Raw genomic sequence first — 12,556 nt, 5'->3', positions numbered from 1 at the left:
GGAAAAGCAGGCTCCTTTACAGCCCTCCCACCCAGCTTCCTTTCCTCCCTGGACTGCCTGAAGGTCCAGGAAAAGAAAGTTTACTGGAAGACTGGCCTGCTCAAATGGGCAGAGGGGGAGGGTTAAGCACAGGGCAGGGAGCCAGTGGAGGAGATATGGGAGATCCCCAAGGGAGCCCTGCAGCTTTCCCTGAAGGTGAGGAAGCAACAGAGGCCGGAAGTGGGGGTGTGGGTGAGGGCACTGGTAAGGGTGGGGTGACCGGTATTGCATTGTGGGGCTGGAGCTGGGCTTCCGGCCATTGACCCACTGGTGACAAGGGACCTCCAACCTGGCGCCCTAGGGGCTGTCTGGTCAGCCCCTACCCACTGGCTTTGTGCTCCTGTGCCTGAGTCAGACTCCCAGGAAACAGGAGTTGCCCTCCTAGGAGGGCAGGAGTTGGAAGTGGAGAAACTGATCCTCCAGAGCAACTTTCTGGGAGGGGCCATTGAGGCCAAGAAAGGGGCAGGAGTTTCTAAGTGTCACACCAGAGAATGGAACCTCTGGGCTCCTGAATTCAGCCCACACTCTCCAAAGGGTCCCAGTATTATAAAATGCTCCCCCAATGAGACCATTTGGCCACACTCCATGCTAGAGGATAGGCCCGCCTCCAGGCCACCTCTCTGCGGTCTAGACCTCTCCTCCAGCCCTGCGGCCCAGCTGAAGCTGCCAAACCCGATTTTCCAGTGGTTGCCCCAGGCTGGGTAAAGCAGGAAGCCCTCCTCCAGGCATGAGTCCCTCAGGCCACAGGCATCCCCTCCCCCACCTCCTGATGTCATCCCCTGCTTCTTCTACACCAGTGCCACCACCGCTTCCTCCTCCACCTGCCTGCCATCTTCTCTGGGCTGCTCCCTGAGCAGGGGCAGGTGTGGTCTGGTACTACTCCTCTCTGGCCTTCAGCTTTCTCATCTATAGATGGGGAACACTGCTCTGCCTCCCAGGGATCAACTGTGGGGACGCTCCAAAGAAAAGAGCCACAAATAGCAGTGGACCACCAGGTGGATGGTGGGCTGGTACAGTGTTGGGAGCACAGCCTGAGGTGAGAGAAGGAAGCAGGGTTTGGTGGAATTCTGGAGGTGTGGTGGTTGGGGTGAGAGGTATAAGGTAAAGGGAATGTGTCCCTCTGGTTTCCTCAGGTCACCTCTATGAGAGACAGACCATCATCCCAGCCTGAATGCCCTCGTTACCAACTCAGAGCCCTTGCTGCAGATCAGGGCTGCACCTGTGTGCTCTGTTTAATGTCTGTCTCCCACCGAGCTGCAACCCTAACCAGGAAGAACTCCCACAGTCATGCTCACTGCGCTATCCCCAGAACTTGGCATCCTCCCTGGCACATAGCAGGCACTACTGACCGAGACCCGATTTCAGATTGAAAAGCAGAAGGAGAGGCACCCTAGGGGCTGGAGACCAGCCAGGTCAGCTCACCTAACCCAGGCCCCTTCTCCAGGCTGCCATACTGCCCGAGTCTCCTTCTCTGGCCTGGGAGCCCGGTGTTCTCAGCTTCCAGGGAGCCATGACTGGGGTGGGAGAGAGTGAACCGGATTAGTGATCCAGGGGATCACCTAGACTTAGGATGAGGGGGACCATTGGCTGTGGCTGTCTCTGGGAGCTTGAAGGGGAAGGAGAGTTGGGAACCTGGCAGGGGAGGGGCAGTGAAGGAGCCGTCATTGCAGAGGAAGCTAAAAATAGCCAGAAGAGATGATGTCATCCCGTTCCCACAGCTAAGCAACCCCCTCTCTCTCTCACACACACACACATACACGCGCACGTGCACACACACACATCCACATACAATCTCACAGCCTCAGATACACAGAGACACAAGGGTGGGCATGCACATACACCCCCACTACACACACACTGTCTCACATAGGGGAAGGCAGGCTTCTGGGTCCCAAGGCCACAGGGACAGGGAAGTCTGGTGAGTGTGTTTGCATGAGTGTGTGCCTGTGTTGGCATGAGCAGGATTGCATATGTCAGTCTATATGCTTGTGTGCTGTACCAGGTGCATGCATGTTTGTGTGTGTGTGCTCATTGTAGGCATGTGTGTGTATTATTACCTGTGTCAGGTGGGAAGGTTTATATGTATTTGTGTCAGTGCATATATCTGTTTATAGGGGTGTACTTGGCGTGTACTTGCATGCAGGTGTGAATTTGTTACATTGTTTATCTGTGAGTACCAGTTGTGTTTATACGTCTGCATGAGTTCCTGGACTGTGTCACATGTCTTTATATGTGTGGGCATCCATGCGGGCTTTGGGCACTAGCTAGTCAGCCTCCAGCTCTGACTGGGGGTTCAGCACCTTTCCCCAAACCCCAAGAAGCCTCATCCTCCACCAGTATAGTCTGGGCAGTGGCATGTCAGTGAATTCTCTGTCCCCCTCCTCCTCTCAGGTCCCACCCAGTCTCTGGCAAGCCTTAGAGTGGAGGAAAGCAGACACAATTCATTTTCTCCTCACAGGCTTCCCAGGGGGCCAGGCCAGAGGTCTCACAGTTCACTCCCACCCCCACCCTCCTGGAACTGGAGCCAGACCTCGGGACATTGGGACACTCACTTACTTGTGCATAAAGTGACACATGAGAGACAATCCCTCACAGTGTTTCCTGCCTCTGAGACACAAACTCCACGGAGACACACCCCACAGAAACCCAGTTACACCCGATGACACATGGGCACACACGCAGAAATCCAAATGGAAAATCCCCAGGCCTGAGTGCTTAGCACCCTCCCCCTTCCTGGATGCTAACTCAGTCTCGCCCCACCCCCAAATGCCCCAGCTCAGCTGTTAGTCCGGGAAAATACCAACCTCAGAGAATGGCTGTGGGGGCTGAAGGTGGTGCACCCCCTCGGAAGCTAAACCTTTCCTACTTCTGGGTGACCCCATCCCCCTCTTGACCTTCATTCTTCCTGGTGGAGCAGACGCCTGCCTCCCTGGCCCATTCATACCCTCACACACGCACACCTTGACACAAACAGCTGGCCACATATACACACTCATCGCAAAGGCACACTCAGCCACATCTGCTTCAACCTCCATTCTCTCCGTCTCACTCACACTGACCCTCACAGCACACAGAGGCACACACACCTCACACTCAGACACTCATTACACTGGAGCAGTACAATCTGTCTTTCATGCCATCTTTTTCTGATTTATGCCTCTACCCTTCTCCCCAACGACCCAGGTCCCTATACCTTCCAAGATGTCTACGGAGACCCTTTTCCCTGTTCTGATGGGAGTGCAAAGCAGGAAGGACCCCCACCTCATAGGCCAGAGCAAAAGCTGAAGCCAAAGATGGTATGTGTTGCTGACCTTGTTCTGTCCTTCCAATGTCTTCCTGTGATGCCTGCTGCTGCCGCTGAAGCCTATCCCTGGGAGCATTCAGCCCTAGCCCTACCCTCATACCCTCTATAGTCAGCTGGAAGCACCTGGGAGAGGAGGAAAGTAGTTGGAGCAGAAAGGACTGTATTTGTCTGCTGTTCACTGCCCGTGCCCCTGAAGAGATGAAGGTCCGCAGCCAGCCAAGCTTCTGGACTAGTTTCTGGATGTTTCTAGAGGATCAGAAAGCTGCCAGGTTGACAGAGGTGTCTGAGAACTGAGGAGAGGAGAGAGAGGAAAAAGTGTGAGGAAGCTCCACTGCCCTTAGACTCTCCCATTTTCCCAAGCTGTCCACTTCAGCCAACACGTCCTCCTCCATTAAGGCGCTCAGCCTCTGGGGTGCCTGCCAAGACCCCACCATGCCTTGGGGCGATAATTCACAGAAGGTGCGTCCCCTAGAGTGCCTGCACAGGGCTCACGTGGGTAGGACTTCAGTGGCCCTGTTTTCCACCCCCACGCCACCCCACCCTGGCTCAGGGCCCTCAGCCCACCTTGCGGTGGAAGGATCAACACCCTGGTGGTGGCAGTTTGGGTGTCGTTGATATCCGTGGCCACAGTGGCAAGATTGATGGTTACAGTGGTGCCAGCTGGGCCTTGCCGTTTCTGCCGGTACCTTCTGCGGCTACACTTGAACATCTTGGGAAAGCGGGGCCGAGGCCAACCCACGCCTGGCCTACGGTAGGGGGAACTTAAGCCCCGGGACTGAGGGGCACGGACAAGCTGAGAAGGCCCCATGGGCGCAGTGAGCTTCTGTAAGGTGCCTGATGGTGCTACTGGCCAGGGCAATGAGGCCTCTATGACATACAGAGTTTGTGTAAGAGTGATGCTCTTTTTACAGATCCTGGTCCCCAGCCCCTCCCTAAGGGTCTGACTCCCTCACAATTCCCTCCAGGGATCCAGCCCCAGAGACAGAAAACTTCAGTTTAGCCCCTTGGGAAAAGAGCTCTGAGTAAAAAATTCACTCCCTCACCTTTTCACTCATCCAATGTTAATAATATTAACATTGTTTACTGAGCACTTACTATGTGCCAGATATGGTGCCAAGTCCTTCACAAACATTACCTCATCTAATCCCACAACAACCCTACAAGGAGATTCTATCATTATTCCTATTTCACATACAGTCGATTATAATTATCCGTGGTTCAGTTCAGTTCAGTCGCTCAGTCGTGTCCGACTCTTCCCCATGGACTGCAGCCTCCCTGTCCATAACCAACTCCCGGAGTTTACTCAAACTCATGCCCATCGAGTCAGTGATGCCATCCAACCATCTCATCCTCTGTCATCCCCTTCTCCTCCTGCCCCCAATCCCTCCCAGAATCAGGGTCTTTTCCAATGAATCAGTTCTTCACATCAGGTGGCCAAAGTATTGGGAGTTTCAGCTTCAGCATCAGTCCTTCCAATGAACACCCAGGACTGATCTCCTTTAGGATGGACTGGTTGGATCTCCTTGCAGTCCAAGGGGCTCTCAACAGTCTTCTCCAACACCACAGTTCAAAAGCATCAATTCTTCGGTGCTCAGCTTTCTTCATAGTCCAACTCTCATATCCACACATGACTACTGGAAAAGCCATAGCTTTGACTAGACAGACCTTTGTTGGCAAAGTAATGTCTCTGCTTTTTAATATGCTGTCTAGGTTGGTCATAATTTTTCTTCCAAGCAGCAAGCATCTTCTAATTTCATTATTCATGGTAGTTATGTTCTAATACAGTCACCACAATCACGGTATTAGCAAATATTTAGCCAATGCTTCCAGGAGAAATACAAGATCAGATTCATACCAAGTCCTGTTAATAATATCTTGTTAACTAACCAATAACCTAATTTATGTGTGTTTCTATTAAAGGTGCTTCATTTAAAATATATTGATGTCATTAACATTGAACTCATAGCCGATAGCACTATAACATGTACCTGAATAAAGTTTATCCAACACAAGTATTTTCTTCATAAGGCACATGACAGTCTTCTTGTACTTAGGAACAGTAGAGAGCACTTCAGCATTATGCTGGAGGTGGGTATTTAATAGCAAAATCACTGACAAAAAGCACATAAATGTAAAAAAGTGACAGACAATAAGTAGACCACACAAAGAAGACTCATTTATATTATGAGAGCTGAAACAAGAATGCAGAGCATCCCCTTGTTCAATCTTATCTGAGAACAAGCATGTTGGACAACTTGAATTTTTTTGCTGCTCTGCACATGTACATGAATGACCACAAAAGTGCCATGAGTGTGCTCTGAAGTTACAGATCATTTTATGAGTGGGTAAATTCACAGATGTGATCGACTGTACAAGGAAACCCAGGCTTAGTTAAGTGAAGTCACACAACTAGAGGCAGGCAAGGATTCAAATCTGGGATGGCCAAGGTCCAAAGCCCAGACATTTAACTCCTGCTATTCTGCAGTCAAGGCTTCCCAAGTGGCTCAGTGGTAAAGAATCCACCTGTCATTGCAGGAGACACTGGGTTCAATCCCTGGGTCGGGAAGATACCCTGGAGGAGGAAATGGCAACCCACTCCAGTATTCTTGCCTGGAGAATCCCAAGGACAGAGGAGCCAGGTGGTCTACAACCCATGGGGTCACAAACAGTTGGACACAACTGAGCAACTGAGCACACAGCATATTCTGCATTTATTCATTCATTCAGAAATGTGCACTTAACTTTTATCTCTCTCTTTCCCCATATTGAAAAAGCAGATGAAAAGAGAATCTTATAGGATTATTGTGAAAGGTGAAAAAAAACTTACGATGTAAGTTACACACTGAAAACATATCTGTACAAATATTCATGTTAACAGCCTTCCTCTCTTTTGTGTCTCTTCAGGTGCCTCCTCCCATTATAAAAACAAATTAAAAATCTTCCACCCCACACCCCCTCTGGCTGTGACTCTCCTTGTTCTGAACTTTTCACTCTGTGGTCATTCCTTTATGTCCCAGAATGGGAAGAAAAATCTCATTTTTAATCTCATCTTAAAATCCCATAACTATTCTGTTATACAGATCAGGAAATAGAAGCTCAAATCCAAGTCTAAGAAATGCCCCCAGGGTCACACAGATAATAAGCAACAGAACCAGGATTGGTGCACTTGGTTTGAGTGACTTAAAAGCCAGAACTTTCCCAGCAGCCCGACATCAGCGGCCGGGAAAGGACTCGAGAAGACGGGTGAAACAGGGCTGCGGAGCTTTCGGGGTGGACGGTGCTTCTGTGGGGCCATGGTGCCCTCTGCTGGCAGGAGTGGAAGGGGTGTACACAGAAGGCGGAGAGGACTGAGGAGAGAAAAGTGTGGGGAGGAAGGAGAGGGAGGAAAGACGCAGGGAGGGAAAAGATGGGTTGGAGCTTCGTGGAGGGAGAAAGAGGAAGAGTTGTTTGTTTGCCACTCAGAGGAGGCGGCAGAAAATGTCAAGCCTCGGTTACTTCCTTGAAAGCATGTGTGGGCATGCCTGTATGAATGTGTGTGTGTGTGTGTGTGTGTGTGTGTGTGTGTGTATGAGAGTTTCAGTATGTATCTCAGAGGTTGCTCTGTGGATTGTCGCTAGGAGTCAGCCCACACAGAGTTCACAGGTGTGTGTGCCTGTGCAAGTGTGCATTCGAGAGCACTAGGAGTTGATGTGTGTATGTGGGTATGAATATACTGCTTGGGCAGGTGTGTGTACCTGCGAGCATGTAGGGTGTGTCCGGCCGTCTCAGCAGGTGCAGCTTAGGAAGCAACTGTGCCTTGCTGTGGAAGGCACACGGTTCTGGGGGGTGCTCACCTCAGCCCCAGACAGCTGTCTTACTCAGATCAGGAGGGGCGTTGCTGTGGTTGGCGTTGCCAGGCGGAGGCCTGAGGCTGCTGGGGCTGTGGGGAGGGAGCGGCCAGCAGCAGGGGGCAGCAGGGGCAGGCCAGAATGGGGCAGGGTGTGAGGGGGCGGGCAGAAGGAGCCTTTAAAGCTCCTGCCCCGCCCACAGGTGAGCAGTGCCGCGAGAGCCAGCACTGTCTCCCGCCTGCCCACTCAGTGGTTGTTCCCCCGGAGCTGTGATCCCCTCTGGAGCCTCAGCAGATCTGTCTTGCAGGACTGACTACCAGGACCCCTGACCAGGTGTTGGCATAGGATAGAGACTCTCCTTCGAAGAGACAGCAATCTGGAAACAGGTTTGGGGAGCTGAAAGGGCCACGGGGACGGTCCTGGAAGAGTCTAGGATTGGTCTGGGGTGGGGGGAGTCAAAAGTCCAGGATAAGCAGGAGCCAGGTAAGGACATGGAGTGACCCTGAAGTGGGGGAATCAGGGTTGGGGTGCCTGTGGGATGGACACAGGTAGGATGTTAGAATGTCAAAGTGTCAAGTGTTAGTAGAGGGCTTGGGCAGTACAGAGGGTTAGGGGTGTCAGAATGGGAACTGGGGAAAGTCCTGAGGCGTCAGAGTCCAGAGGCAGGAGAAGCTTGGTAATTATGTGAACCCAGGATGCTGGAGTCTGGTATGTCAGTCCAGGCTGGTGGAAGCGGGCAGGGAGTGAGATCCTAATTCCCACCTGTCTGCCTCCCAGGAGCCACCATGGGGTGCTTCAGCTTCATTAAGGTCATGATGATCCTCTTCAATATGCTCATCTTTGTAAGTATGGAGGTTATGGGTTCTTTGGGGTTCCCTACAGGAGTGGGTCTTAACCTGAGTAGGGCCCCAACCGGGGAATAAGAGATTGCTATGTCCATACTCTTCCTGAAGGTTTCTCCTGATGATGAGATGTGGAAGTCTCCCCGAAGGCTGAGTCTTGGTCCCAGGAGCAACCTAGCTGCCATACGACTTGGGATAGAAAAGTTTAGGGGCATCCTCTCCTTCCAGGAAGTTTCAGACTTAGAGCAGGGCAGGGTAGGCTAACAGCCTGGGGCCTTGGGGTTGGGGGGGGACGGGACAGGGTTTTGCCCAAGCTCACCTATCGTGGAAGGAAATTCAGTGGCCCGTGTATGATGGGGAGCCAAAAGCTGAGAAGGTCCAGAGATATGGGAGCAGAGTTTCGGCTACAAGCAGAATTTGTTGTATTTATTCAACAAACACTGCCTAAGACTCTGTGCCCTCAGGGATCTTGGGTCCAACAGGCCAGATAGGCAACCAGTTTTCCACAGTATATGTGGTCCGAACACAGGGCATGTTGGAGGGGCTTGAACCCTGCCTAGTCAGAGAAGACTTCTAGAAGGAAATAGCTGAGGCTAGGAATTTGCGCATAGTGAGGAGGTTGGTAAAGCATGCAAAAAGGCCCAGAGGCAATGAAATCAGATATTGTTCAGAAAACCAGGAACAGACTGTATAGGGCATGTTTGAGGAAGCTGAGCAATGAGGTATGAACCTAGAGATGGTGGTGAAATTGGGAAGAAATGGACAACATGGACAAAAGGCAAAGCTCTTGGATGGTGGCTGAGGATGGAGGAAGGGGCTAGGGAGACAGAGGTCTTGGAGATGATGACCACATCACCTCTCCGTTGAGAGCAAACCTGGTGGGTAGTTCACCAGCAGCCATGTACCCAGTGGACTTACAGCTTAGGATATTTGGAAGTCATGTGCCCATAGGTGGTCACTGAAGCCATGGGCAGGGTGAGCACATACAGGGAAACTCAACTTGTATGGGATAAACAGAGAAAAGGCCACCAGGAAGCAAATGGAGAATGAGCATAAGGAAGCAAAGCAAGAAAGCAAGGTGTCAGAAAGTCAAGGAGGATACGCCCATGGCTGAACACAAGTTGTCACCAGAGACCTCGAAGCCACAGGAAACTGGGTGAAAGCAAGCAAAGGATAAGGAAATGGAGACATGAAGTGTAGATGAATTTGGAGGAATTGGGCTGGGGGTGAGGACACTCTCTGATACTAGTGTAGCATGTGCCTTGGGCTTCTTCTCCTTTCAGGGAATTAGCCTTTATCCCAGTATTTGAAGAAGGCAGCAGGATTGCAGGGATCTGGATCACAGGGGCTCTGGCCTGAGGGGGTTAAAGGCAAATCCGGTTTGGTTTCTGGCCTCGGTTGTCCAGGCCTTGCCAGATTGGGCAGGGCAGGCCTCCGACTCCTTGAAATCTGACCCCGCAGGCTAGAAGCCCAGCTTTGTGTCCTCGGGCAAACATGCCTGGATCCACCCACAACCTGCCACCTCGCTCGTTCCAGCCTCAGTTTCCATAGCCGGAAAGTGGGGACTGGACACCTGGGTGGTGTCAGGCTGATTCACCCACTGAAGCCCTGGATCAGTGAGGTTTTGCTCGAAGAGCTGTGGGAACTGGGCAGTGCCCTCCTTTCCAGTCTCAGCCTCAGGATCCCCTCTGAGGTGGGGCAGAGCCTCTAAGAGCTCTGGCTGTACTCCATCTCTGGTGCTTCAATTTCCACTTGTGTGGCAAGGAGAGATCTAAGCTGGTCCTGGAAGGGACGGAAATGGGGGGCCTTAGGGTGGGTGTCCCTTCTTACCATTGCCCTGTCCAAGGTTAGGAGCAGGTGTAAACCTCAGCCACGTCTCAGTTGCTATAGTGACCGTTGAACCTGCTCAATGCTACCACCTTCCTCTTTCTGCCTATCAGAGAACCGAGGCGTTCCAGGCACCTATAACCCAGAAGCGAAATGGGGGGAGGTGGCTGCTGGCGGGGGGGTGGGGGGGGGTGGGCAGGTGTTCACCTGCTTGTTTGCGCTTCAAGCTATGTGGCAGGACCGTGGCAGCGGTAAGGGAAAGCTTTGCCCCTCCCCCACACCCTGTGGCTATTTCTGGAATCCCTGGTCCCATTTACATCTGCCTAGATGTGCAGCCTGGTGCTAACTGCAGTGTCCCATCTCCCATCTTTCTGGCTCTAAAGATGAGTCAGAACTCCCTACAGGATGAGTTTTTGGACTCCATACCCAATAAATGGGAAAGTTTCTTATCTCCCATCTTCCTAACTCAGCTGTGTGATAGGCAGCTGCCTGGCAGCGCTGTTTCAAAGTCTGCTCTCTGTCCCCAGCTGTGTGGTGCAGCCCTGTTGGCAGTGGGCATCTGGGTGTCGGTTGATGGACCATCCTTTATGAAGATCTTCGGACCGATGTCATCCACTGCCATGCAGTTCGTCAACGTGGGCTACTTCCTCATCGCAGCCGGTGCTGTGCTCTTCGCTCTTGGTTTCCTGGGCTGCTATGGTGCCCAGACTGAGAACAAGTGTGCCCTCATGACGGTGTGTCAAACCCAGCTCCACAGGCCCATAACCAAAGCCCAGGGCCCCCTCACCCTTGACACTAGGCCCTGGGGATCCCCAAACCCTGCTCTGGATTCCAGGGGTCTCAGCAAACGGGGCCCCTGCCTTGTTTTCATGAGGGGAAGGGCAGAGCACAGTTAGGGTAAGGAAGGCATGAGAGGCTCTCTCTCCCTAAAACTCAGTTCCCTGTTCTCCACTCAGTTCTTCTTCATCCTCCTCCTCATCTTCATTGCTGAGGTTGCAGCTGCTGTGGTCGCCTTAGTGTACACTACATTGGTAAGGAACAGGGATGGGGCCAGGGGGTACCATTGGGCAAAGCCCTGAGAGGGGGCCACGCCCTCCCCACCAGGCTGTAAACACTGGCCTTCCCCACCCAGGCTGAGAACTTCCTGACGGTGGTGGTGGTGCCCAACATCAAGAAAGAGTACGGTTCCCAAAAAGACTTCACTCAAGTGTGGAACTCCACCATGGAAGGGGTAAGGTGGGCTGGGGGAGACTTGGGGGTGGGGAGAAATAAGCAAGGCCCCTCTGATCATCTTTTCTTCCTCTCCAGCTCAAGTGCTGTGGCTTCACCAACTACACAGATTTTGAGGGCTCACCCTATGTACTGAGCAGTGGTACCTTTCCCCCATACTGTTGCTATAACAGTGTCAACCACTCGCTCGTGGAACCCTGCAACAGTGTCAGCGCCCATAACATGAGTGTTCAGGTAAAGGTTGGCCTAGGAGGTTGGGATGCTTTAACGGCCTCAGGGTGCCGAATGAGAGTGGGAGCAGCTTCTGACTGTAGATGCTCTCTCCCCTCCCCCAAGGGATGCTTCAAACAGCTTCTATATGACATCCGAACCAATGCAGTCACTGTGGGTGGTGTGGCAGCCGGAATTGGGGGCTTGGAGGTAAGGAGAGGAGCTTGGGGCAGGATATCCCCCACCCTGGTTCAGAGCTGCCTGACCCATCTCTGCGGCCTCTCTGGAAGAGACAGACTTCTAACAAAGCTTCACGATCAGTGTCTAGGGGGCAGGGAACTAAAGTTTAAGGAACCCGGTATGTCTCTTCATCTCTCCCTGTTCCTTTCCCACCAGCTGGCTGCCATGATTGTGTCCATGTATCTGTACTGCAATCTGGAATAAGTTGGCTTCTCCTTCCACCACTGCTGCTGTCGAATGAAAACTGTGAAGAGGCAGTGATCAGGGTGGGGACAGAATCTAACAGTGTCTCTTGGGCCGGAGTTGACCTGACTTTGTTCCTCTGGACTCGGGACCAAATGGACACCACCCCCTTCAAGTGGAGCCTGACATTTCCTTCTATTGGTGGGTTTAGGGTCCTTCTATTCCAGAGCCCCTAAGGTAGCCAGTCCTCTTACCCATTCCTCCAGTCTGTCCCTTAAACACTTGATACTCCCTCAGAGCAAGGGTGGGGGGTGCTCTTGGGGATCCCAGTACTCCACAGGGGGGATTAGAGAAAGGCAGCCCATATCATGAGCATATACAAAATCAGCAGTTACCGAGTGGATGTGTAGAAGGCATTTCAGGACTCATAAACCCATTAAAATGTTTGTCTGGACTCTGTGTATCCTTGGGGAGAGGGATCTCAAACTTGTCTACACTGGCCTCAAACTCCTGTGGGGTTGTTGACTCAGAGGCTCCTGGAAAGGCAGCAGAAGGGAAGTAGCATGGAGGTGGGTGGCTATTTCTCACCTTCATTTGGATTGCAGACCTGGAAGGGAGCTTAACAAGAATGACCAAGAGGACACTGAGGGAGGTGGTGGGGGCTGGGCCAGTCTGCAGCCCCATAATGTGGGAGGACTTTGGCCTGAAACTACCCCTTCCTGGGTAGGGGCACTGGACTGGAAAACTATGAAAATAACAAGCTTGTGCCCAAATAGGGGGCAGGGAGACTAAAAATACTGCCAAGACAATGGAAGAGGGTCATTCCTTAAGTTCTGGGAAGCCCTCCAGAAGCC

At 52.2% G+C, this 12,556-nt stretch overlaps 2 protein-coding genes across 5 annotated transcripts; one reads left to right on the top strand and one right to left on the bottom strand.

Annotated features, from left to right (window-relative positions):
• The first annotated feature begins 1,788 nt into the window (after positions 1-1,788).
• TSPAN1 (tetraspanin 1) lies at positions 1,789-12,156 on the top strand. 4 transcript variants are annotated; one of them, XM_070468221.1, is made up of 10 exons: positions 1,790-1,957; positions 3,223-3,335; positions 7,478-7,556; positions 7,948-8,012; positions 10,367-10,573; positions 10,796-10,870; positions 10,972-11,070; positions 11,148-11,303; positions 11,406-11,489; positions 11,676-12,156. In XM_070468221.1, exons 4-10 carry the CDS (start codon positions 7,956-7,958, stop codon positions 11,721-11,723), a joined length of 726 nt encoding a protein of 241 aa, XP_070324322.1. In that variant the 5' UTR covers positions 1,790-1,957; positions 3,223-3,335; positions 7,478-7,556; positions 7,948-7,955; the 3' UTR covers positions 11,724-12,156. The 4 variants fall into 4 exon arrangements, with proteins under 4 accessions (XP_070324323.1, XP_070324322.1, XP_020732822.1 ...); XM_070468222.1 differs by lacking the exon at positions 7,478-7,556 and having other exon boundaries at positions 1,789-1,957; XM_020877163.2 differs by lacking the exons at positions 1,790-1,957; positions 3,223-3,335 and having other exon boundaries at positions 7,320-7,503.
• P3R3URF (PIK3R3 upstream open reading frame) lies at positions 3,484-4,223 on the bottom strand. The gene is made up of 2 exons (XM_070468223.1): positions 3,908-4,223; positions 3,484-3,633 (listed from the first exon to the last, which is right to left on the bottom strand). Exons 1-2 carry the CDS (start codon positions 4,149-4,151, stop codon positions 3,590-3,592), a joined length of 288 nt encoding a protein of 95 aa, XP_070324324.1. The 5' UTR covers positions 4,152-4,223; the 3' UTR covers positions 3,484-3,589.
• Positions 12,157-12,556: the final 400 nt, after the last annotated feature.

Source organism: Odocoileus virginianus, chromosome 5 (assembly GCF_023699985.2).
Source record: "Odocoileus virginianus isolate 20LAN1187 ecotype Illinois chromosome 5, Ovbor_1.2, whole genome shotgun sequence".
NCBI lineage: Eukaryota > Metazoa > Chordata > Mammalia > Artiodactyla > Cervidae > Odocoileus > Odocoileus virginianus.
Note: the sequence above shows the minus strand (reverse complement) of the source record. Positions and strands in the feature narration are given on the sequence as shown.